This window comes from Manis javanica, chromosome X (assembly GCF_040802235.1).
Source record: "Manis javanica isolate MJ-LG chromosome X, MJ_LKY, whole genome shotgun sequence".
Classification (NCBI taxonomy): Eukaryota; Metazoa; Chordata; class Mammalia; order Pholidota; family Manidae; genus Manis; species Manis javanica.
Window position 1 is genome coordinate 141,129,531 of NC_133174.1, and position 26,363 is coordinate 141,155,893.

The 26,363-nt window shown below is 44.3% G+C and overlaps 1 protein-coding gene across 1 annotated transcript; it reads left to right on the top strand.

Annotated features, from left to right (window-relative positions):
* Positions 1-5,473: 5,473 nt before the first annotated feature.
* On the top strand, positions 5,474-26,028 carry MPP1 (MAGUK p55 scaffold protein 1). The gene is made up of 12 exons (XM_037025031.2): positions 5,474-5,702; positions 15,729-15,872; positions 16,136-16,214; positions 17,008-17,093; positions 17,740-17,808; positions 19,116-19,312; positions 20,534-20,640; positions 21,676-21,756; positions 22,410-22,490; positions 23,412-23,614; positions 23,834-23,908; positions 25,369-26,028. The coding sequence occupies exons 1-12, from the start codon at positions 5,601-5,603 to the stop codon at positions 25,543-25,545; spliced, it is 1,401 nt and encodes a 466-aa protein (XP_036880926.1). The 5' UTR covers positions 5,474-5,600; the 3' UTR covers positions 25,546-26,028.
* The last annotated feature ends 335 nt before the right edge of the window (positions 26,029-26,363 follow it).

The following is a 26,363-nucleotide window of genomic DNA, read 5'->3' on the forward strand; positions in this document are numbered from 1 at the left end:
TGAAATCATTTGGTTCATATGAAGAGAAGAAGCTGTTGAAAATCCTATCTTGGAAAAGGTGATGTAACCAAAGTAACTGTGCAGATCGGGAGAGTGTATCCCAACGTAAAGTCAGCTGATCAGGATTCATCATTTTCTCTTCCTTTCCCAATATTCTTGTAGGTGAACCATGCCAACGAGGTGCTAGAAGGTTCAGCTGGGCAAGCATGGTGTTTGACTTGCTGGATTCCAAGAGAGCAGAGAGTGTGCTGTTTGCTTACAATAGGGAAGTATCTACCAGTTAAAATTCAATTAAATGGTCTTCCATCTTAAACTATCTTTGCCTCTATTTTCTCCTTTAAAACATGCAATTGAAAAATGGGACTACCGTGTTTTGATTATAAAATTAATGCATACTTATTGTAAAAGAATTTCACAAAATATAGAAAGAAGAAAAAGTGTCCATGATCCTAGCACCCAGAAATAAACATTGTTTATTGGATGCCCTTCTGTAAACATCCTATTGTACAAGATGTGACAGCTTGTGTATCTCCTTCCACACTTTTTCTCTGTGCTTGTATTACCAGTTTCCCAAAATCTGTTTTGTGAAACAATGCTTCTGCTTTAATAAATGGGACAGTAGGGCTCTGTGATCAATTAAGTTTGAGAGATGCTGGATTAAACAAATTTGAACATGTTCCCTTGCTCCAAGTCTTCTAAAAGCCTTTGACAGGCTAACATGAATCGCCACGAGAGGGTATAAAATGCAGCATATCCCAAACATATTTGATCATGGATTTTTGGGGGGGCATTATCCTCCACTCTTTGAGTAATGCTGATTTGCACATAGTCACAGAAACTTGTTCACATGGATACTTTTTCTTTTACCAAAATATAGTGTGCATGCTATTTTGTAGCCTACTTTTTCTCTTCATATATGACAGATCTTGGATATTTTTCCCTGTCAGTAAATATACATATCTATATGATTGTAGGTGTTGTGGCGGATGTGACCTAAGTGGGTTAACAGCCCCCCCATATAATAATTATTTAGGATGTTTCTACTTTGTTCACTCTTATAAGTGTAATGCAGGTGATAGTTTTACAAATTAATTTGTTTTTCCCCTTTGCTGTTCTGAATCTGAGATCATTCACTCAGCGGGCGGGCTCTCCAGGCAGGAGGTGCGGCGGGGATGTTCCAGTAGCTGCAAAGAAACCAGAGGCAAGGGAGGGGCAGAGTACGGCCTTGTGGGCCAGTGAAAGGATTTGGGCTCTTCCTGGGGGCTATAAGGGAACCAATAGAAGGTTTAGCGTACAGAAGGGCTATCATTTGATAGATGTCTTTTTAAGGGGTCAGCTCAGCTGCCATGTTGAGATTGTAGAGAAACAAGGACAGAAGTGGGGAGCTGCAGAGCTGCAGGATTTGAGTCTGGGTTGGCTGAGGTGTGAGGAGAGGGAGGCCTAAGGATGTCTTCCTGGCTTGTAGCCTGAGCTGTGTATGGACTGGTCATTTATTGAGCTGGGGGGAAACTGCAGGAAATTAGGAATTTACTACATGGAAAATGCAAAGAGAAAGGAAGACTGAAGTAACATTCTCATTGATACTAACATGAAATCCCGCAAGCTGTACAGGCCACTTGGTCTACTGTGTGGCCTGTGTGACAAGGTAAGCCCATTAAGGCAGCCAAAGTTAGGTGGAAGGCTGACAGAGGCTACTGAGAACATTGCTCAAACCAGAAGACCACAGGTTGCACTACAGGCCAACAGGGGACAAAAGAAACATCCCTATGGACACCAGTGGTGCCAGCTCTGTCTTGCAAGCTGAGGTGGGGGGCCAATGTCACTCCTTAGGGTAGTATAAGCCATACACTCTGGCCCACATTCCCACATGTCAGCAGGAGACCATCATTCTTATCAAACCTAAAGTGACCAGGTGATTTATCAGCTTCCAGTAAGCTTTAAATCAGGTTGGACATTTAAATCATTTTTAAATCATTGGACATTATCTTCTAAAAGTTTTGTTGTTTTGTGTTTGACATTTAAGTCCTTTAGGTACTCAGAATTCATTTTCATATGGTATGAAGTAGAGTCCAATTTCATTTTTTTAATATTGTGAGAAGCTATAGTTTTCCACCCATGAACTTTGAGCTGAACTTCTGTGCCTACAGGCAGTTCTAGGAATTGAGAAAAGCAGACAGTTGCAATAAATTCCAAGAAGCAATAAATTCCGAGGAGCAAACTCAGATTCTGAGCAATGAGCACTTGGACTGGAACTGGCTGCCCAGAGAAAGGCATGGGAACTTTGGAAAAAACACATCCATCCTCTGAGTCGGCTGACTGGCTCTCCCAGTACTTTTCCACCACAAGCCTTGCCTCAGTGCAAACTTGAACTAAATTTTGCTCAAGGAGTCGCTCTCTCTGAAATTCTTCCAACTGCAGTGGTTTGGATAAGGTGTTTGTCTTTGAACCAGTCCTACTTTCTGGTTTGATAATATGGGCCCCCGCAACATGCCCAGTACCACTTAGTACAAGTCTGTCCTTTCCCTCCAGCTCTGCGATGCCACCTGTTATGTTACTAAGGGTCTAAATATGCACGAGTCCATTTCTAGTCTCCCTCCTAGTCCATTGGTCTAGTGGCCTGTTTCTGGGCCTAAACCACACTCTATTACCATAGCTTTATTACAGATCTTGCTATCTGGAAGGCCAGTCCCTCGACCTGGTTCTTCTGGGGGTACTTTTGCTACTCTTTACAATTCCACACATATTTTTAAATTAGACTGTCAAGTTTCACAAAACATATCATCTGTTAAAATTTTTATTGGAATTGTATTGAATCTATAGGCCAAAATTTGGGGAGAGCTCACATCTTCATAAAGTTGAGGCTTCCAAAAACCACAAACATTTCTCTCTACATGTTAGCTCTCCTTTAATGGATTCCAATAGCGTTTTGTAATTCTCTCCATACAGTATGTAGAGTAAGATATATTCCCAGGTATTCAATCATTTTAGATGACATAATGAATGGTATCTTTTCAAGTTATATTTTCATTTTCTATGTGTTATTGGTATAGAGAAATACAGTTGGTTTCTGTATAATGATGGTAGCCAACAGTCTTACTAATATGGCTTATTCATTTTAACCATTTATCATTTGTAGATATTTAAATATTCTATGAATAATAAAGTATCTGCAGATCATGACAATTTTGTTTCTTCTTTTCCAATGTTTATAGCTTTTTTTTAAAACCTTACTGTGCTGGATAGGACTTATAACACAGTGTGAAGAAAAAGTAGTTACAGAGGCATCCTTGTCTTGTTTAAAATCTTAAAGGAAATATATTCAGCTTTTTACCACTAAGTATATTTGTTGTAGCTTTTTAAAAATAACTTTTGGAATTGAGGTTAAGGATGTTTTAGAATTCAGGTTAAGGATAACAAACTCTATGCTGAGTTTGTTAAAAGTGTTTTTTTTTTTTTTACTACCACGAATAGATGTTGAATTGCATTGTGTATTTTTCACCTATTGAGATAACAGGATTTTTCTCATTATTCTGTTAATGTATAAATTGGAGTAATAAATTTTCTAATATTAAGCTTATCTTGACTTCCAATACCTGAAGTTTTTGGTCCAGTTTGGTTATCTGTAGTTTCTACGGTATGGCATCCATGGGGTCTTCTTGACTTCTTTTTCAGAAGAGACCTGCTTCACGGGGAGGTGGGGAAAGGAAAAATGGTTCAGGTGAGAAGGAGCAAGGCCATGCACACTATGATTTCTCTATCTGGACAGAGAAGGCAACTCTAGTTATGAATATTTTGTATGTGCATAGAGGAAGGACTGGAAGGTGACACACAGAACTGGGGAAGGTTGTTCCCTCTGGGGAGTGGGAGGGGATGAAGGAAGGGTTTTTCTATATTTATGTATTTCTGATTTGTTTTCCTCTTGTTTCAGTAATATTCTTTTGTGTGAATACCCTACAGTCGATGGGCATTTGGATCGTTGATAGTTTTTGCTATTAACAAAAGTATTTCTTTGAACATTGTTGAACATGTCCTCTGTTGTATATATTCAAGAATTTCTCTTGGATATATAGAGCTAGGAGTATAATTGCTGGCTCAGAGGGTAGATGCATGTTCAATTCTGAGATAATGGAGAACTGTTTTTGTAACTACTGTATCAATTTTGACTCCCACCAGCAATGTTCAGAAACTCATATAGATTCACATCCTCTCCAGTACTTGATATTGTTAGACTTGTTGATTTTTAATAACTATATGGGGTACAGTGGTGGTATTCCATTGTAGTCCTGACTTGCACACCTCTGATCACTGATGAGGCTGAACATCTGTTCATTAGCTTTATTGGTCACATGTGTTTCTCCATCTTTTAAATGTTGATTCATGTTTTTTACATGTTTCTCTCCTGGATAATTGGTGTTTTTCGTTTTGATTTGTTGTTCTTTATATATTCATAATGGGAATCGTTTGTCACTCATGTGTGTTGAAAGTATTTTCTCCTAATGCACATGTGCTCTTTTCTCTTTTTACTTTGTCCTTTGATGAATACAAGTTCTTAATGTTAACAGTCAAAGTTACCGATATTGTGTTTTAGTCAATGGTTTGTCTGTATTAAGAAATCTTTCTCTATCGCAAAGCCTCAAAGTTCCTTGCTGTTTTTCTCAAGAGCTTTAAAGTTGTTTTGACACTTAAGTCCTTAATCTATATGGAACAAATTTTTTTTTGTTTTTTGCATACGGCATGGGGGAGGGTTTAAATTTCATCTTTCAATATAAGTTACTATTTTCTGTGTTCAGTTAATGAAAAGTGCCTCTTTGGTTACTTAATTTGCCACCTCTATAACATACCACAGTTCTATACGTGCAAGGGTATGTTTCTGCATGCTGTAATCTATCCCATAATTTCACAGCCGTGGCGCTCTCTCTGCCTTTCATAGTCCCTTTAGGGTAATCAGTCATGTGAGCTCAGCTTCTTAGCAGAGAAAAGTGGACTATTCAGCTCTAAACTCTTGGCCTTGGATTTTCTCCCATCATCTCGACTACTGTTTTAACGCCACCATGGCGCGGGGATGCTAAGGAACCCTGCTGCACCTAAGGAACATCCACTCCTTTTGCTTCCACCGATCCTAGATCATTTTTGTGGCGTTAAACAGCAGGAGAGGCCACGTGGCCTAAGGCAAGAAAAACAGCTCGCTGCTGCTGTTGGAGGCAATCAGGTCTCTCATCAAGGAACTGCACGCAGCAATGTAGATGGCAGGCTACCCGCGGTGCAGGCAGTTTCGCAACGTCCAGTGGGCGCAGCGCTTCTGGGTGGGGCCTGGAGTTGAAGGGGAGGCTTCCCGCCTTTCCCACGAATTCGGCCACGGACAGGGCGGGCTGCTCCACCAGCTGGAGGCCCGCGGACCCGCTGCCGTTTGAATTCCCGCCGGCGGGGGCGGGTCCGGGGGCGGGTCCGGGGGCGGGGCGCGCTGCCGGCGGGCTCGTGACGGGCAGCAGCGCGCCGCGTCCCCGCCGCCTCCGCCGCCCTGCAGGCCGCCGGCGCTCGCAGTTCCGGCTCCGCTCGCCGCGAGTCTGTGTGCCCGCGGCCCGCGGCCCGGTTTCTGGCCGATGACGCTCAAGGCGAGCGAGGGCGAGGCAGGAGGCAGCATGCGCACGGCGCTCTCCGACCTCTACCTGGAGCACTTGCTGCAGAAGCGCATCCGGCCCGAGGTGAGCGGCCCTCGCGAGTCCCCAGGGCGCGCGGGCTCGGGGTCCGGACCTGCACGGCCGACCGCTGAGCTTGGGGGCTGGCCCGGGGTGGGGCCGAGCGGGGCTTCGGGCGCCGTAGGTCGTTGTCCCCAACAGCCCTTCCAGGTGGCCAGCAGGAGAGGCCGCGGCCTGGACAGAGCGCCTAATAAGGTCAAGGGAAACTTCGTGGACTGAAGTCAGGGTAACAGAAGGACTTTAAGGAGCAGAACCAAGAGTAGACCTGCCTGGTCATTGTGGAAGTGCCCGTGTTTGGGTCAGCAGAAAGGGCTCTACAAGCCACCTCACTGTGAGTCCCAGCATTTAGGGAGAGCCCTTAGTGCTAGGGTACAAATGGGGTGGCCTGTGTATTTGTCAGCAGACAGGGAGCCCAGAGATTTCAGAAGTAATTCTGCCCTCCAGATTCCTGTGACGGCATGGAAATAGCTATTAGCCTCTGTCTTCAAGATGCCCAGAGGAGAGGTTGACCCTTTTCTTATTCGCTCTCATAGTTCTGGGTGTAGTGGGGACACAGGAAGGTAAGGTTATTCAGGGTCTCTCGGGCAGTGGCGCAGCCACCAGAATGCTCACTCACGCTTCTGGAGGCTGAGCCTGGCTCTCAGTGGGCACCATCAGGCAAGATAGGCCACCAGCCCTCCCTGTGGCCTGGCCTTCCTCACAGCGTGGTGGCCAGGTACCAAGAGTGAATGAATGCCCACAGAGAGGGAGAGACAAGGCCAGGCAGGAGCTGTGTTGCCCTTGCTCACCCAACCTTAGAAGGCTTTCCTGGACTACAAGATCTTCCCGGGCAGGGCAGGCCTGTTTCACACTCTGTTTTTATTTTAAATGCCCAATAAGTGGATCCTCACAAATGTTTGCTGAATTGATAAAATGACTGAAGAGGTAGACATTAGACACTTAATGGAACTTCTGCTTTCACAGATGAGGAAACTAAAGGTGCACAAGGTAAAGCAAACAGTAGAGCTGTACACTATTTGGCTGGGTGGCATCAGCTCAAGGAAACAATTGATGAGCAACAAAACTGAGGCTAGGTTTTGTGTCTGAGGAGTCAAAGCTCAGTGTACTTTCTGCTTCACCCTGTTGCCTCCCCTTTATACTGCGTCCAGAGTACACAAGCAATGCCTGTTGTTTCACATCTTGATTGCAGTTGTTGAGGCTTAAAAGAGTCCCAGAATGAACAAGTCTGGGAGACGCTATTGCTATTCAGACGACAAGACAGATATGGAAGTTATTCAGAGGAATGTGCACTAGGAGGGAATGTGGGTCTGAAACTACATGGTTCCCCATAAGCTTGGACTTCACCACAGTCCACTCACTTGGCTGAGCCTTAACTTAAAAAAAAATTGTGTATTGAATTTACTTTCGCAGCTTTGTTGACATATAATTAGCAAACATATAGTTCTTGAATTTAATTGTGCAGTCCAGTGAAATTTGGTAAATGCATACAGTTGTATAACTCATCAAAGTCATAAATATGGATAGAACATGTGCTTCAGTCCAAAAGGTTCCCTCGTGGTCCTTTTACAGCCATTCCTCCCATCCCTGGAAACCTGGAAACCACCCTGGAAATGGATCTGCTTTTTGACACTGTCTTTTTGCCCTTTCAAGATTGTCTTATAAATCCAGCTGTCTGTAGTCTTTTTATCTGGCCCCTTTCACTCAAGCGCAACCTGAGCCACATCTATAACTAAATAACCAGACCTGTGTAAACCTGTGTGCCCCTTCTGGACAGGCTTGAAGAGGCTGTGTGCCTTTTTTAAAAGGGGCCCCATCACCACCAGAGTTACGGTGTCGGCACACCCTCTGAGTAAACAGCATGCTCCTGTGGAGCCAGATCTCTCTGGCCTTATTCTTCGCTGCAGTATCCATTAGTGCACATAAAATTGATTATAAAATTCCTAATACTGCTTTTCTCTTCAGTACTATGTGAAGCAGCACTTTTCCCATGACCTGAAGCAATACATTGAGAATCCTGACAGTTCACTTGGGCAAATCTATCCCACACTGAAAAATGACCTAAGAAATAAGTTAGGCCCCAGGTGAGTTTCCACTAAGAAGACCTGTCTTTGATGTGGCATTACTCCGCACTGGTAATCACTCGTGCTGACGCGGTGCTGTGGATTGCCTGCTGTGTACAGGCCTGGTTCTGGGGCTGAGAAGTCAATAAGGGACGGCCCAGAGGCAGGTGTAGGCTTCTGCAAAGCTGTAGGGCCGAGGCTCCTGTATCTACGGTGTCTTTGGTGAATAGCCTTCTAGGCAGGGGGAACCACCGGTGTGAAGACACAGGGTCTTGCGGAGTGCAGCGCATTCTGGGAGTCTTGCCAGAGCTTGTGGCATGCGTTGTATGGAGGCTGCTTCTGCTTTTGTCAGGTTTTGCCTGAGGAGTAACTTTTTGCTCCAGACTTAGATCTGGTTGCTTCATTTGAGGAGAGAATTTTTCCATTTGACGTTTTTCTTTTCACAGGAAGGATAATGGAACATAAAGTATAATTTTCAAGTTATGTAGTCTCTCCCCACTTTCCTCCCAGTAACTTTATGACCTTCTTTCAAAACTGAAGGAATTGATCTACATTGGACATAAGAATCTCATTTTATTGTGACCACTGGAGGCTAAGTTGAATTTTATCATATACATTCTAGTCAGTATTTTAAATTAGAGGAGATAACCTTTTCTAACTCATTTGTTATCTGATGCTGAATTAGACATTTTAGGTCAACATCAATTCCCTTAAATCAGGGATTTGCTGACCTTGGAACTACTGATATTGTGAGTCTGATAATTCTCTGTTGTGAAAAGTAATACTGGCCCTCCACCCAGCTGTGACAATCAAAAATGTCCCTTGTGGACTTGGTGAAGGGAGGAGTCTTGTAAACATTATATTCCTCATGTAATTGTAGATTAATGATACCAAAAAAAAAATGTCCCTTGTGGCAAGGGAAGCAATATCACTTGATATGTCATCCAATAGAGGTTTTTCCTCCAAGCAGTGAATTGCTCAGGCCTTTCAGTGTTGCTAAAAAAAGGACTCTGGGTTGGGAGTGTTTCCAAAATTGGCAGGGGGCAGTGGGAGGGGAAGTGACCCTGGGGGTGGGGAACAGGAAGAAAAGCTCTTGACTTAGGGAACCAGAATACAACTTTCATACCATGGAATTTTCTTTTTGATTTGTCACTTTCTGTCTTTTACTTCATATAAAGAACCATATGTGAGCAAAATACATGCATAGGTTTTTACTGAAAAGTCACCTTCCCTGCAAGGCCTAAATGGAATTGCAAACCCCCCTCCCTGTTTCTGCTTTATATTCCTCCATAATATGCATCACCGTCTTTGAATATTTTGTCTAAGCAATGGGTTGTTTAGTAGCCAGATCTTCCCGCCGGAATGTGAACTTTGGGAGCACCTCCAGAAATCTGTTAGGTGAGTCCTCGTCCTCTCGGGGACGCAGCCCCACCGAGCTTGGCTTGCAGTTAATGAGGGAGGTGCTGGGGGGCAGAGAGCTGGCCTTGCAAGTCTGTCGTGGAAGGAGAAGCTGAAGTGCAGTGGGAAGGGCTCTTTAGAGACTTGGGCTCTGGGTGGATTGATGTGTGTTCTTGAATGGATTTAGTGCCTGATAAACAATCAGTGTAAAAGATAAAAAAATAAGCGTGCCTGGTTAATGGATGATTTTAAGGAAACCCTGGCTCCTCAGCCTTCCTGTACCCCAGCTCTTGCTGCTGAACAGTGCTAATCTCTTTCTGATACCTTGGAGCACTTTTCTTGTTTTTTCCCAAAGTGAAATATAGGATCTCACCCAGGCAAAGAATGGGTATTTTCATGCCCCGGCCAGGTCTGTGGGGAGATGGCAGCTGTCGGCAGCTCCCAGGCTCTGCTCTCGTTGGTGATCAGGCCTTCTTGGCCTAGGCCTTCTCCTGAGTCTCCTGTGGAACCAGTTGGCAAAGAGCCTACCAGTAGGCTGAACAAATGTTTGTTCTTTCCTGTGCTCACTGTCACTCGCGTTCACTGCAGTCGGGAGGAGAAAGCCCACTTTAGTTCTCTCTGCTGTATTCCCCCTCACCTCCACACGCTCTGTGCCCCGCCCCCGCCCAGTTTGTTTTTCATCTCTTTTAATCCCAACTTCCTTTGAGCAACTGCCTCTGCCCTTTGAACCCTACTGCAGATGTTTCCTCTGAAGGGGGTTTCAGAACAGCAGGCATTGCCACTCCAGCAGTTTGTATGATTAAAGGCCAAAAGGCTGCATAGCAGAGGCCAGATGCCAGAGTCATGGGTGGGTGTTTATACCCCAGTTTCTTCTGAATCTGAGCAATCCCCTTAAGCAGAGCCACTGCCACCCATCCTTGTCATTGGTTGGGGGCAGGCCCACCATAGCCTTGGGCCTCCCATGTCCACTGGAGATGAGGGTGGTGGTTTTGAAATTGGGATGTGAACCTTGGAGTGCAGTCTAGTGCCTTTGGCCATTCCAACTTGTTCAACATTGTTCATGTCACTTACCAGTTGTGTGGCTGTGGTGCTGTTTGCTGGTGGTAATGACTCAAATTCAGCAGCACAGCCTTGGAAATCATTCATGTCATCGGTGACTGTTCTGTCGGTTCCTGTTGGCAAGCTCACTGCTCTACAAGCCTGGGTCTGTGAGTAAATAGAACAGATGTTAAAAAGAAGAAAGACAGAGGCTCAACATGGGGTCACTTCTGGGCCACATTACCAAACCAGGCCTGAATGCTTAACCTAATTGCAGTTTCAGCCTCTCCCAGAAATCCAGTCAGGAGTTTTCTGGTCAGCCTGGATAAGCTAATGTCACACATGCCCTTTCCATCACCAAAGGAAGGTAAGGTCACCCACCTAATGAGACCCTGATCCTCACCTCCTCTCATACGCACAGATAGCACAGGATGTGGATGGCAGGTCCTTTAGGACACTAGCCAGTAGCCATGCCACCTTGCTGGATGTACTGATAAATGTACCCTCTTTTCTGCATGCATCCTGTGCTGTCGAGAAAGTATTGAAGATGTCTCCAAATGAAGGGGCCTGAAAGCACTTTAATCGGAGCCTCAGAAAGACTAGGAATGAACCATGTCTCTGTTTAAATACAGCAGTTGTGTTGATTTCAGTCAACACAGATGATGATTCTGCCTGTGTGGGACTTACAGTCCAGCTTGGGGAGACCAGATTAACGGTATGAACCAGTAAATATATATAGCATACTGGAATATATGACCAGCTGTGGAAACAAAAGTTGGAGCAGATCACAGGGGCCCAACAGTGGCAGGTGAACGGATGAACAGATGGGACAGACTGCAGATTTAAGTTGTCAGCCTGGGCAAATACCTTCCTCATTTTCCTAAGCTCAGTTTGGGCCATTCAGAAAGCTTCTTGTGAGGCTCCATTTTTTTAAATTCTTTTTTCCATTTTTCTGAAGAAGGCTGACAACCTTGCTCTGTGTCCTTGGAGCTCATATAGTCTTAGACAATCTTAAACCTGATGTAAGATATCTTTCCCAGTTATCATTTGTGTTGGATAAATGAGTGAGTGAATGATTGCTCCTCCAGTTGTCTAGTGAGAACATCTGGGCCTAGTTGAAGGAGTTTGCTGTAAGGTGAGGAGAAAATCATGCTTTGCTTTTTGAAGCCTAACTGTTGCAGGTCAGTTCTTTACTTACCACGTTGGAGGTTTCTGTTTATCTTAGTCATCATTTGCAGTTTCTGGGTGAGTGTGATAGTGGCTCTGAGTCATCGCGAAGGGGGAACGTCTTGATGGATAAGCACATTTGAAAGACCAACCTTTGGGATAGCAACTCTTGAACTTTTCTGGCTGGAATGTGTTCTGCCTCTGGTAAGCTTTGCTGAGTCCTTAATTTAAAGGCTGACATGTTAAAAACAATCTTTGTAATATAGCTGAATAAGAAGAATATGAGCTAAGGGTGCCACTTTATCTGCCTGTTCTAGGTACACTATCACATAGGCTTATCCCCCTTTCCGAGGTCATTTTGCATTTTGTGGACTAAGACTTCCTAACCTGACATTGTTGGGAGTGTTGTGCAGGGGCCTTACCAAGTCTGGAAACAGGTGAATCATCATCAGTGGTTTATTGATGATCTACTACAACACAAGATAAAATAGTATGGTCCATGTTGCAGACTTTATGGCCACCTCTATCCTGTTACAGTCACCAACACATGTAACTGGTGGTTGCTGATAAACCCCTAGAATTAATTTCTTCTGAGTTTGGCTTTCAGCTTTCTCAGCCCCACAAATGATAGTGATTCATAAGTCAGGGTCAAAGGAAAGTCCTGAGTTTTATTTCATGCTTTGAGGCCAGAAATTGGAGATTTGTGCATCATTTCTTCACAGCAATCATTCAATGAGTGGTCCTTGAATTCCTCATTCTATATATAAGTTCAACTCTACTGGGAGCTTAACAATAGTGCAGTATCCAAACCACAGAATTGGCATTGGTAGGATGTGTTACTGTAGTTCTGTCCCATTTTGTAACATGTAGATGTAACTGCCACCACGATCAAGAGAAAGACCTCCCTGGTACCACCTCTTTGTCATTCATCCTATCTCCCATCTTCCCACTGTACCTAACTATTGGCAACCACTACTCTTTTCTCCATCTTTATAATTTTCTCATCTGAAGAATGTTATGTAAACGGAATCATATAGTAAGTATGCAGTCTTTTCAGATCTATCCCAAGTTGTTGCATGTATCAATAGTTTGTTCCCTTTTATTGCTGAGAAGTGTTCCATGGTATGGATGGACCCCCCCACCCCACCCCACCCCAGTCTGTTGAATTGCTCACTTGTTGGAGGCCATTCTGGTTCTTTCCAGGTTTGGGCTGTTGTGAATAAAGTTGTTAGGAACTTTCATGTACAGATTTTACGTGAACATTTATTTTGGGGTGTCATTGCTGGGTTGTAACACAGCAATTCACTTTTTTAAGAAAGTGCCCAACTGCCCAATGGCTGTGCCTGTTTACATTCCTACCAGCAGTAGTGTCACTGTTTTATCTTAGCTATTCTGATAGATGTGTAACGAATGGTATCTTATTATGGTTTTAATTTGCATTTCCCCCAATGGCTAATGATGTTGAACATCTCATATTCTCATTTCCTTACATATCCTCTTTAGTGCAATATCTATTCGTGTCTTTTGCCCATTTTTTGGATTATTTCCATGGTTGAATATTGAGCATTCTTTATATATTCTAGATACTAGTGTTTTGTTGGATGTGTGGTTCATGAATGTTTTCTCCCAGTCCATAGCTTGTCTTTTCATCATCTTCTCACAGGCTTTCACAGAACAAAAGTTTGCAATTTTCAACTTATCAGTTTCTCCGTTTATGAATCCTGCTTTTAGTACCAGGTATAAGAGCTCTAAATCCTGATGAGTGTTCCTTATGTTTTTTCCTGAAAAGCCACATAGTTTTATACTTTGCGCTGAGATCCATGATCCACTATATAGGTGTCTTACTGCTGTGGCACCGTGTGTCGAAAAGACTCCCCTTCCTCCAATTATCCAGTAAGCCTCCCAGCGAAACTGAACACGGCCGCTCATTCGGGGACAGAGCCCTTGTTCTGCGTAGAAGCGACGTACAGCAGAGGCTGAGCACGAACTGCAGGCCCAGAGGACAAGCATCTGATGCAAGATAGCTTGTCATGGGAGGAGGGGGCCAAACCGAACAAAATTATGTGGTCAACACACACACACACACACACACTCTCTCTCTCGCTCTCGCTCTCGCTCTCGCTCTCTCTCTATTCATTTTTTGTTCCCCATAGGTAGATTCTAACCAGTCAGTGTGAGCAGAGAAGTTCTGGGACAGAACTTCCTTATGTTTTGTTCTTTTCTTCATGGGTTTCTGGTTCCCTCCTCACTTTGCTGGGACTCAGTGCCAGACGGTCTGTATATATTTCTGTTAGAAGGTGTGCCTCCAATTTGTAGTCTGTGCTGTCTTTTTCCTTTTACTGATTCTCTCACCAAAGTTACACATGGTACATAGCTCATCATTTGGAAGGGTTAAGTGGCTACACATTGAACAGTTTCCTTCCCACCCAGTCCCTCTCCCGAGAAGCAGCTACTGTTGATGTGCCATATCATCTGCTGTCATGTGAGTGTTCTGAAGCTCTAGTTGCTGCAGAAGGCAGTTTCTCTTTCTCAGTACTTCCCTCATTTGAGTCCACCCAATAACTAACCCTACTTCAGACTTCACCATTTTACCAGTTCTTACCGACCTCTTAGAAAGGATGAAGTCATTTAAAATTAAAATGTTGCATTCTGTTATTTTGTAAGGAGTGCCCCCTATATTATGAGACACGTGTCCATTCACAAGCCTCTATCCTCCTTGTGTTCCCTCTAAGTCCTTGGTTAAATACTGCCCAGGAATGAATGAATGAATGAATGAATGAATGAGAGAAAGAGAGAAAGAAAGAAAGAAAATGAGTGACTAGATATAGATAAATGATAGATATTCCCACCAAGGGGAAGGAGAAGTGACCCTTGGGAACACAAGGAGGATAGAGGCATGTGGATGACAAGGTGTGGTAGTCACAGCCCCACCAGTTGGGAAGATCTTTCCTCACCGCTGTCTTTGAGGGACACCCTTCCATGTGGCTGGAATGCAGCCGCCATCCATTTTCAGCTTGTACCCAAATATCAAATTGGACCTTCCAGAAACCAAGCTCAGGCCTGTTCCTCTTCTTTCCAGCTGGCCATAGTGTTTTTTGTTTGATATTTTATCTGGGGTGAGTGGGGGACACTCTCAGAGGTTTTCACTTGGCCTTTCCCACTGTAGTAGCTCTTACCCAAAACCCTGCCATGACATAGAAAATTATCAGCATCCCAAACAGTTCTATCATGCTCCCTCCCAGCCCATCAGAGACAGCTGAATTTTTTTGCTGAATTTTCCTTTTTCTAAAACCTCATAGGTTGTACCATGTAGTGCTCTGTCTTTCACACAATATAGTGCTTTTGAGATCCATCCATGTTGCTGCATGTATTGGCGTCTAGAGCCTTTTATTGGTAAGTGTGTATGAAGTGTAAGTGAACTCTGGGGTTGGTCCCACTTTTCAACTATTATGAATAAAGCTCTGATGATCATTCGTGTACAAGCCTTTTCTCTTGGGTGGGTACCTAGAAGTCGATTGCTGGGCCACTGGCAAAGGTATGTCTCACTTGCTACAAGAAGCTGCCGGAACTCTTCTCACCCGCAGCCGACGCATTCAGCGCTCCTAGCGCCAGCACGTGGTGTCCCGCGTCACTTCCACGTGAGGTTTCCTAGGCCGTTCGTTTGGTTTGCCACATGGCTTATTGGCTGCTCGTATGTTCGAATCTTTGGTTCATCTTTTCATGGCTGTGATCTTGTTACTGAGTTGTAAGAGTTCTTTCTATGTTCTGGGTCCAGGTCTTTTGTCAGCTATAGGGACTGCAGGTTTTTACTGGCAAGCTGTATTATGCCTTTCTAGTTTCTTAAGTGTCTTTTGATGAGAATTTTTTAGTTTTGATGAAGTCAATCATTTGCTCTAATGATTATTGCTCTCTGTGTCCGCCAAACTTCCAGCTACATCAGCAGAGTGCTTGATGAACAGATGTTCTTAATTTTAAAGTGTTTGTCTTTTTAATTTTCATTTTATAAGATCTTTTATGTAAGACATTTTGGCATACCTTGAGGGTCTGAGGCTGAGCTCGGTTTTCTTCCCTGTCACATTTGGGGCTGTAATCCTTGTGGAATTTGTTCTGTATATAAAATGACGTGGGAATCAACATTTATTTTTCCTGTATGCTTATCTGGTTGGCCCATCCTTGTCCCACTGCACTACAGTGCCACCTTTGTGTGCGGGTCTGTTTTCTTCACTCTCCATTTCTGCAGCACGTCAATTAATTTGGAGAAACAGCACCTAACAGAAAACTTTGTATCAACGCAAACTTGAGGAGTAACCATGGGTTTTCAGCCTCTGCTGCTTGCCTCATCTACCGCTCTGCTGTTTTCACCTGACAGGCAGTGTCGCACCAGTTGAATGCCATGACTGAGGACATGTACACCAATGGGTCTGCCACCCCGGGTAGCCCTGTCCATGCCAAGGGGCAGGAGGTGCGGAAGGTGCGACTCATACAGTTCGAGAAGGTCACAGAGGAGCCCATGGTAATCCCTTGCCATATTCTCATCCACTGCTTACCCTCGACCCCATGGGTCACTGGGCTACAAGAGGAAGCGGCCAGCTCCCATACTGTCTCTCCATCCCCATCTCGGGCTCCTTCTCAAAGCAGGCCTCAGGCCTGTTCTGGTTGAGGGCCGCCCCAGGTACAGATGGAAAGTAGTTCTCCTGAGAAGTCGTCTTAAATTGTCTCTTGAAGATCGCCTCAGGAAGAAATCAAAATCTTACTTTGCCGTTGTCTTTATTTCAGGGAATCACTCTGAAGCTGAATGAAAATCAGTCATGTACGGTGGCAAGAATTCTTCATGGTGGCATGATTCATAGACAAGGTAGGACCTAGGGATTCATTCAGGGATCAGTCATCTACTCCCTGTTCGCTGGTGAGGAACATGACGTTTATAATGTTCAAAACTTGGAGCATTTGTGTGTTTGGTAAGAGACTTTTTGTGGCTTAATAACTGGCTTTTTAGAATAATTATGTGTTCAGGTCTTCATGTGATTTGCCCAGTGCCACCACCATCTCCCCCTCCAAGCATTCTTCTACTCTTCTTATACTGATATTTTTCCAGTGAGTTAATACTTAAGCAATTCCTATATGCGACCTATTACATTAGACTTTGAATACATAGCAGTGAAAAAAACAGACCTATCTCTGCCTCCTGGAGCTAAAAGTTCAACTGAGAAAATAGAAATTGAACAAATAATTACAAGTAACTTTTATCTCCTTAATGTGAAGGTACCATCAATTTTCAGATGCATCGTATAGTAAAAGCTGTTCTGGGAATGAGGAGAGAACAGAGTAATATATTAAGATATGACATGGTTTTAGTAGGTGATAGCTTGTTTTTGCCCACCAGATTCATCCCAGGCTTTGAGTCCTACTCCATTATCTCCTGCCCTTTTATGTTTACTTAAGCCTCTTATTAAAATCTAAGGTAGCATAAATATTGGTAATAATATTACCTTGACACATCCCTTAAGGGAATCCAGACATTCCATTCTCTCCTGGCTGAATGTTTTGAATCCTGAGTGTTTCACACAATCTGTTGTATAACATGCTCTAGACCTTGGTTTCTTTTCTTGTGTTATACTTTTGTGGGCTGATTTTTCATTTCATGGTAGGCTCCCTTCACGTCGGGGATGAGATCCTAGAAATCAATGGCACAAATGTGACCAATCACTCGGTAGATCAGCTGCAGAAGGCGATGGTGGGTATTTCTTCTGCTGCTGTCTTTGTAATGTGTGGATCCAGTTGGTATCAGTGTACCTCACTTTTCTGTCCAAGTCTTTATACCTCCTTTAGGGGACTCTTATCACTGCTAATCTTTCTTCTGTGCAAGAAATGACAGTTCTCTGCTTTCCTTTAGTAAACCTTGAGGACAAGGCAAATAGCCCAGAGCATCTACCTAGAAAGAACAGTGGACTAGATACTGGAAGGCCTCAGTCTTTAATGGCAGCTCTGAAACCCTGGTCTCCTTTATACTAGCCCTGCAATTTTGAGCAGGTGGATTTAGTTCTCTGAGTCATCTGTACAATGAAGAGAGTAATCCCTATTCTTATGTCACAGATTTGTTATGAACAGTGAGTGGGATATTATAAATGAAAAGTTGAGTGTGCTCTTTAAATTCGGCTATTTGTCAAGCACCTACTATGTGCCAGCAAATCGGGAAGAAGTGTCATTTGAACCAGAACATAGTTTTTCACTTGAGACCGAGATGAGGGAATTGAAGAGTCACATGGCTGTTTGAGGTCAGAGTTTCAAAATATGCTACTGTCATAAAAAAAGAGAGACAACCAGACAGCAAATCATCCAAGTCAGTTTTCCTTACAATTCTATTTCCCCTTTTGTAATAGAAAGAAACCAAAGGAATGATCTCGTTAAAAGTAATCCCCAACCAGCAAAATCGTCTTCCTGCATTGCAGGTAGGTGGCGCTATTTTCTGTTGTGATGATGGCAGGATTCAGGTCCTGTGGTGTGTCCTTTGAGATTTAATTGAAGTGATGGGACTTTAACTTTTAAGTTTTAAATATCTAAAAAGTGCTCTCTGAACTAAATATCTGTACAAACAGGCAGGCATCTTTCTGGCCACTGACTGGCTTGACTATCACTTGGCCTGCCTGTTTGTAATAGATGTGGAAAGAAAGAGAATGAAGAGATCATTCACAGGAAGAAAAATACAAATAGGCATTGAACATATGAAAAAATGTCCAGTCTTAACCAGTCATCAAAGAAATGCAAAATAAAATATGTGTGCGATATCAGTTGCCACCAAGCAAATTGATATTTTCAAAAACGATAGTAAGCCCTGTGATTAATAGTGCCAAAGGAAAGAGTCTTTTGAGCCATTACTCAAAATTTATTGAGAGTCTACCATGTACAAATTACTTTGCTAGAAAATACAGGTGATATAAAGAGCAGTAGGCACATTCCCAGTCTATACACAGCTAGCCATTGGCGGAAAAAAGAAATAGCTGTTTTTTTTTTTAAAGTATTTCTGACATTTGTAACACAAGTTCCTTATACTATGATGGTATGATTTTCAAGTAAAGTTTTTAAACTAACTTTTTGTACTTGTGGGCATACATACAACATACATAAATCATAAATATAAAACTAGATGAATTTTCACAACCTGAAGACAAGCATGTGACCACCAGTTTGAGACAGAAATTTATATAGATGATTGAATCATACAGTATGAATTCTTTTGCATGTCATTTCGTTCACTCAGTTCAAATGCATTCATTTGAAATTGTTCGTAACATCTTATTATAATAATCTTTTAAACATTTCTAGGATTTCTGTTGGGAAGATGTGTGTTCTCTGTTTTCTTAATCAGCCTGAACTCTATTTTCTGTTTTATTTCTTCTCTTTATTATTTCTTTCCTTCCTTCTTTGGGTTGGATTTGCTCACCTAATGTTCCTATCAGAGATAACTGGTGTTAAGTTTACTTAACATACCTGTGAAAAGATTCTCCAAGGAAATACATGCATTTCAGATAGTAGCTGCTTTGTCGAGAACAGACATCTCAGGCCTAATAACCATAAGCCTGTTGCCCCAGAAAGGCCATCATGCCTTCTTGTTGGGGTATCAGGCTGACCCTCTGTGAACAATTTGTTCATTCAGTTCAGACCCTACTTGTTGACTGCAGAACCTCCCACTTCCATGTGCTGATACTGGTGCTCCTTTTAAAACTGCTGCTGTGGTTCCCTTTGCCTTCTTTTTCAGATGTTCATGAGAGCTCAGTTTGACTATGATCCCAAAAAGGACAACCTGATCCCTTGCAAGGAGGCGGGACTGAAGTTTATTACTGGAGACATTATCAAAATCATCAACAAGGATGACAGTAACTGGTGGCAGGGGCGGGTGGAAGGCTCCTCCAAGGAGTCAGCAGGATTGATCCCTTCTCCTGAGCTGCAGGAGTGGTGAGCTACTTGTATACAGGTGGAATCTGAGGGCAGTAGGGAACCATGCCTATCACAAATAATTGGTCAGCCGAAAAAAATTTGTCATCTTGGGTGTAGTTTCTGTTACTTGACCAAGTCAGTGTCCCCGCTTCCTTGGCCTAATGGGTGAGGTGGGGGTGACAGTGAGTTGATAAGCTTGACTGGTAGGCCATTACAGGTTCAAGAGCCTGAGTAACTCCTCATTTGTCTGTTGGGCCTTTGTTTCCTCAAAGCACAAGGACAGGACTGCCTCCAAGGCTAGTGCCCTTCTTGAGAACATCTGAGTCCTGCAGAAAAGTCACATTTTAAGCATGTGTCCTTTATGCCAATTCCTGGCACATAGAAAAGACAATTCCTATCCTTAAGGCAGGTTGCGCACTTGGCCTAGGCTATACTACAGGGCCATAGGAGTGGCAGCAGCAACCTCCACACAGCACAAGTCCAAGTGATTCTACATCTCCATACTGGCCATCCCCTCCGCAAAGTTAACTCTGTTGAAAAGATCACAACCTCGAGTGGTGTTTTTCACATACCAGGCCTTTAGTTTTAAGCTAAATTCCGATTGACCTCATGTCCGGGGATGATACAATGGAAGGAGATCATAAACATGGCACCTAAACATGGGAAGTGCTTTATACACATAAACTATTAGAATTAGAGCAACAAAGGAAATACAACTCCAGCCCTGCATGATACTAGTAAAGGGTCCAAGCATGTTGGCCTTGGCTTCTAGGCCATTTTCAGAGGCAACACCTAGTGAAGAACATTGCAGGATTGGGAGCTCGAGGTCACAAAGCAGCAGATGGCAGAGGAGGACCCATAGGAGATCTTGAGAGCACAGTGATGTCCAAATTGTGAGCCATATTGAAGGAGGTGTAAAATCAGTTTAGTGGGTTGCAACAAGTTGTTTTTTTTAATGAAATCAAACGAAACTACTAGAATGTTAGACATATGAGAGACACTGATTGGAGATGAGAGACCAAAGGAAAAAGACAGAGAGCCTTCGAGACCAAGAACGTGTCTCAGAACGAGAGTGAAGCAATGGGAGAGGGAGAGGGAGAGGAGGGGCCAAGGCAGATCTGCCTGGAGGCTTAGTGTACAAGGAAAAGGAGTCTCTGAGCCCTGTCCCAGCACAGGTGAATGACCCTGGGCTTGCATAGTGAGTGTCTGCCAACATCCTTGGTGATCTTTTCCTACTAGGCGTGTGGCAAGTGCGGCTCAGTCTGCTCCCAGGGAAGCCCCGAGCTGCAGTCCCTTCGGGAAGAAGAAGAAGTGTAAAGACAAGTACCTGGCCAAGCATAGCTCGAGTAAGCTTCCCAGGCCTCCTCTCTGTGACTTCTGGGCAGCAAAGGGGAGATGGTGCAGTTCACAGTGGAACATACATGATACAGAAAGCATGCCATTTCATGTGGTTCTCCTCAAGTACATTCATCTTCCCAAGCTCACTGCATTTGGCGAGACAGTGCCAGTCCATGTAAAGGCAGGTTGGTGATGTGCCCCCACCTGCTCACCATTCTTACCCCTCAGGTGACTGACTGAACAGCCTGTGAGACCTTCTTCAATGTCACTGTCTGTGCCTTCACCTTGACCAGCTGCAAGATCTGAGCAGCCCCAGAGAGGGGCATATTTTTCTGAGAACTAAATCTGGCTTTTTTACCTACTGTGGTTGGTAAAACACTAATATTATAAATGGGTTCAAACAGATTATAGATAATGAATAATAATCTGCCATTTATTAAATGTCTCCATCCTGCTGGGACCAGTCTAGATAAAGACAAGAGCGTGAGCAAATCACAGAACCTGAAATCACCTGGCATTTCAGGAGCCTGCAAGGAAGTGGGTGTACCAGAGCCTCAGTGGCAGGTGAGGGGAGGAGCCCGAGCAAGGCCAGGGCCAGGGCAGGAGGAGCCTTGCCCACCGTCGCTAGTGACCCCGCAGAGCAGTGGGGGATGAACCTGGCACACAGGTGTGGCAGGTGGGAAGGGCAGGGGGTTAGGTTAGGAGCTCCTACATTGTTCCTTGCCAGCATCCTAGCATGGACAGTTGGTCTCAGCCTTCATCATTCCTTGGCTAGATGAGATTAAGTTTGGTTTGCCCACCGGTCTCCACCCATTTACCTACCTTTCCAAACCTAAACAGGATCATGTCACGCCCTTGCTAAGAACTCCCTCATCACAGTCCAGAGTCCTTCCTCCGCAGCCTTGCGTGCCTGTGCTCCCTGCTGCGTGGGATGCGGCCAGGCCTACTGGGGTTCAGTTCAGTCTCCCACCTCACTGCCTGAACCCGGACCTCTATTCACCCAGCCCTGGGAATGACCATTGCTTGGCTTTCCTTTTCTCTAGTTTTTGACCAGTTGGACGTTGTTTCCTACGAGGAAGTGGTTCGGCTCCCTGCGTTCAAGAGGAAGACCCTGGTGCTGATCGGTATCTTCTTGTTGGCCCCATGTTGCTTTGCTAGTTACAGTACATTTCTGCCCTCATTTTCCGGCCTGTGGCATATAACCCCCTCCTTCAAAAAAAAAAGCTGTGGGAAAGAAACAGGACTGAATTCCCTGGGTTCTCTGAGTCCTTATGGGTACCCCGTCTGGGTTCATCATCTAAGCTTTTCAGCAATTAATTCTTTTAGGTGCGTGGCTCAGCTCCTGTCTTTAGATTTAAAATATTACTTGCCTAGAGGATTTGTATTAGGGTTCTAGTGAAATTTCCAATAAAAACACTGGCTTCGATTCAGTTCCATTCATTTTGGAGAGTTCAGTAAAGCAAGTATCTTTAGAAAACTAACAGAAAACGCCATGTGTTATCTGGCTCCTTGGTGTAAATGACAGTTATGTGCTGAGTCCTGACCATTAGTCCTTAGATAGAGCCTCCTCCCCAACTGGGAAACAAGGGCCTGGAGCCCCAAATCCTCCTGATGGCACCACACTGGCTCGCTTTCACCGGTAGGCGATTTGGGGCGCTCTGAGAGATGTAAACCCATATCCCATTTCTGCTCCTGTTCCCGCCTTTGTCTTTGGGTAAAGAAACAGAATGAGCAACGTTGTTTCTCTCCTGCAAGCCCGCCTTCTTTCCCTACACAGGAGCCAGTGGGGTGGGTCGCAGCCACATTAAGAATGCCCTGCTCAGCCAGAGCCCGGAGAAGTTTGCATACCCTGCCCCGTGTAAGTAGCTATGGGGGCCTCAGAGGGTGATTTTATTTTAATGTTTGATCATAAAAAGAAAACAATTTGGAAAGGTACCAATTTGTACCCATCATGACTCGAGCTAACAAAGTATGTTGTTTTCTTATTGTTCTCTTCTATGCTGTTTGTCTGCATAACAGAAGCAAGAGTAAGACATTTTTATCCTGTTTTAAAAAGTTAAGTGAATAATATGTTCCTAAAAATGTATTACTTTTTTCATTTTACCTTATGTTATAAACATTTTCTCATGTGCCTAAATCACTTTGAAAACTCTCTTCCAGTTCACTGAGTGGCTGTACTGTAATTTCCTCAGCGATCCCACAATTGTTTGATGTCTAGGCTGCCTCCAGTTTTCATAAAATATCTTCTAAATCAAAGAGGTGATCAGGAAAGGCACAGACCACCTTGGCAGCTGTCCTAGCAGGAGAATTGAGCCAGTCAGTGGGAAGGTGGATCTGCATAGTGTGGTTGTGTGTATTCCGAGGAAGAGATACTGCTAAGTCAAAGTAGAGAGGTGGATTCCAAACCTGATATTAGTATTTTTTATTCCTTGCCTCTCTGTTTTGCCTTTAGGGACATAGTGACACAATGGGGGCAGAAAGCAGATGGCCCACAGATCTGTTTTTAAAATATTTCCAACTATCATTTCTCTATTTCTGAGCCTTGATATACCTGGGGTTGGTGGTTTAAGGGATGTAACTTCATAGAAAATGGTGATAGGAATTTTATATGTTGGGCTTTGCCTCTTAAAAGTTCAGTGGGTCCTGCAGGGGATTTCCTGGTCTGCATCATCTCCTGTCATCAGCCCTTCCAACTGAGTTAAGTGCTGCATGAAAGGCAGTGAGGGCTTCAGTACAGACACCGTGCTCCAAGCCCTTAGGAGGTGGTTCTTGTGCACAGATACAACACGGCCACCTAGGAAGAGTGAGGAAGACGGGAAGGAGTACCACTTCATCTCCACAGAGGAGATGACAAGGAGCATCTCTGCCAACGAGTTCTTGGAGTTTGGCAGCTACCAAGGCAACATGTTCGGCACCAAATTTGAAACGGTGCACCAGATTCATAATCAGGACAAGATTGCCATCCTTGACATTGAGCCCCAGGTGGGTAGCCATGGAAAGGCAGGAGTGGATGGGGAAGGGGCTGCATAAGAGCAAAGCTCACGGGAATCTTCAGGGAGCTCAGGTGGGGTCACCTGGAAGAAACAGTGGTACTGGGAATGATGGAAAGAGTATTGGCCTTGATGAAGCTCACAGATGCTTCTTAGAAGGAATCTGTCATGATGGCTAACTCTTTTTTCTTCTTTTCTTCCTCTCTTTTAGACCCTGAAGATTGTTCGGACAGCAGAACTTTCACCTTTCATTGTGTTTATTGCACCCACTGACCAGGGCAGTCAGGTAGGAACGAGGTGATCGTGCAGGGCAAATGGGGGTTCACTCTCTGGGCCTGCCTAGACTGGGACATCAATCTAGATTATTGGCCAGACTGCTTGTTACCACATCTCCCATGAGCCTCCTGGCTACTGCCATCCTTCCTGCAAGGCCAAGAAGCCAAAAGCCGTATGCATGTTTGTTTCATTCAGCAGTTATGAAATTACTACCTAGGCCAGTGGCCATGCTAGGTAACAGGGACAAAACAAATCAGACACAGTTATTCCCAAAGTGGGCAGGGTCCAGTGACAGAGATGGACTATGGGGCACATCCTGACACTGGTGCAGTTTCAGGAGCTGTGAAGGTACAGGCTGGCATGGGGCATGGCTGAGGGGAGAGACAGGGCAGGAGGAGGTTAGTTCCTACCACCCACTCCACACCTACCCTATGTGTACTTTGCCACACCTTGATTTTTCTCCAAACACAATGGAGATCTCCCCATATTAGGGTATAGAGAGCTGCTTCAGTGTTTCTGAGTGGCTGCATGGTCTCCCATTGAGTGTATGGAGTATAGTTATTTAGCTCCACCATTCCTTTCTTAATGGCTATTTTTCATGTTTTAAAACTTTGACTATTATAAATAGCACTGAAATCCATGGCCCTGTACATGTGACATCTCACATGTGTGCAAATATATCTAGGAGAAATTCCAGGCAGAATTGCTGGGTCCAAGGCTGCATACATTGGGAATTGGGAAAGAGATTACCTGAGAGAGTGCTTGCTTCCCCTGTGCCAGGAGCATGTTATCCAAAGTTTGAGTTTTGGCCAACCTAATAGGGAAAAATGGAATCTCATTGTACACTTATCTTTTACTATTCACAGTTGAGTATCTTGGCAGACTATTAAGAGCCGTTTGTATCACCTTTTCTGTGCACTACCGGATCCTGTCCTTAAGTTTTTCTGTTGAGTTACTGGTCTTTTTCTTACTGATTTCTAGGAATTCTGTGTTAGGGTAATTAGCCCTTTGTGGTATCAGTTGCAAATAGGTTTTCCCAGGTTGGCTTCTCTTCTGCATTTTTACTTTAGTGGAGCTAAATTATCAGTCTTTACATGGCCACCTGGTTTGGGGTCCCACAGAGGCCTAGGGTTGTAAGTCCCCCTTATTCTTGCCCTGGGATTGCAGCTCTGGAGGTTGGTCAAAGCCATGAACTAGGAGATGCTGTTTAAGTCCATGCCATTGATTCTGAGAGCTCTGATTATTCGTGATCGGGGTTAGTTTGAGACCCTCTGAGAACTGCAGTGCTCTTGATTGCCTTTCCATGCTCTACCCTGCTAACATTCTCAGGCAAGGTCTGCAGGGTTTGAGTCTTTAAGCGGGTGACTCAAGAGTGGGCAGTAGTCACAGTCAATACCCACTTAAAGGCTGTCACAATACAGCTGGGTGTGCTGCAGCCTGCTTCATCTGTGGCTCTTTCTCTACTTATAGACGGAAGCTCTGCAGCAGTTGCAAAGGGACTCAGAAGCCATCTGCGGCCAGTACGCTCACTACTTTGACTTCTCACTGGTCAATAATGGCGTTGATGAAACCCTTAAGAAATTGCAAGAAGCCTTTGACCAGGCGTGCAGTTCTCCACAGTGGGTGCCTGTCTCCTGGGTTTACTAAGCTTGCAGAACAGGGTAGGGCAGACTACCATATGCCCTCCCCTGCGTTCGGAACTCCATTCCCCTTTAAGACAAACAGGGATACTTCAGCCACTTTTGTGTCAGCCTTCAGCTCTCTGCTACTATCCTAATTAAGCCAGTGGGTGTCAGTACTCAAGTTCCTGAAGGTCTGGGCTCTGATTTTCTTGATAAATGGGGTCCCAGTTTGATTTCAAAAGGATCTCTGTAAATTGGGGCCAGAAGTGCTATCCAAATGCAGCTGCTAATCAGAGATGGTACACATGTGAAGGAAAAACAATGGACCCTGTCCCCTTAAAGCCCACACTCACTCACCTCCAGTTACACTGGGTATTTTACTTGTCTTTACTTTGAAGCTTTTAACTGCAACTCTTTAAAATGTGAGAACGAAACATCTGTGCAATAGGATGATGCCTGCTTTAGGGAAACTCTCAGAAGCAATAAAAGTGTTGCTGTTAAAATGCCAGTGACCTTGCAACTCTGTTTCTACGTACACAAGCCTGTACAAAGGGAAGCTCTTGGAGGATGGCACCAAAACTGGATGCCTCTTCTGGGTTCAGAAGTTTCCCTCAAGCCTGTAAATCTTGAGTCTAGAGGTGAAAATAATGTCACCTCCACGTGAAAGCAGGGTATCCATGTTTTGTGTAGGGAGGCACCCTGCACTGGCAGGTGTGGAAGAACATACGTACACTGTACACACACACACTTTGAGAGCAAAGGCAGAGGGGATCATCTGCCTGCATTGGCCTTGGGTATGACATGCATTTCTTGCAGTTTTTGCTAGCTTTTCTCCTGGCAGCC

Excerpts from the sequence above, each read along its gene's own strand:
- MPP1 (XM_037025031.2), top strand. The coding sequence starts at position 5,601 with ATGACGCTCAAGGCGAGCGAGGGCGAGGCAGGAGGCAGCATGCGCACG. Across the intron at positions 22,491-23,411 it reads GTTTGCATACCCTGCCCCGT|ATACAACACGGCCACCTAGG; the intron begins GTAAGTAGCTAT and ends TCTTGTGCACAG. Across the intron at positions 23,909-25,368 it reads CCACTGACCAGGGCAGTCAG|ACGGAAGCTCTGCAGCAGTT; the intron begins GTAGGAACGAGG and ends CTCTACTTATAG.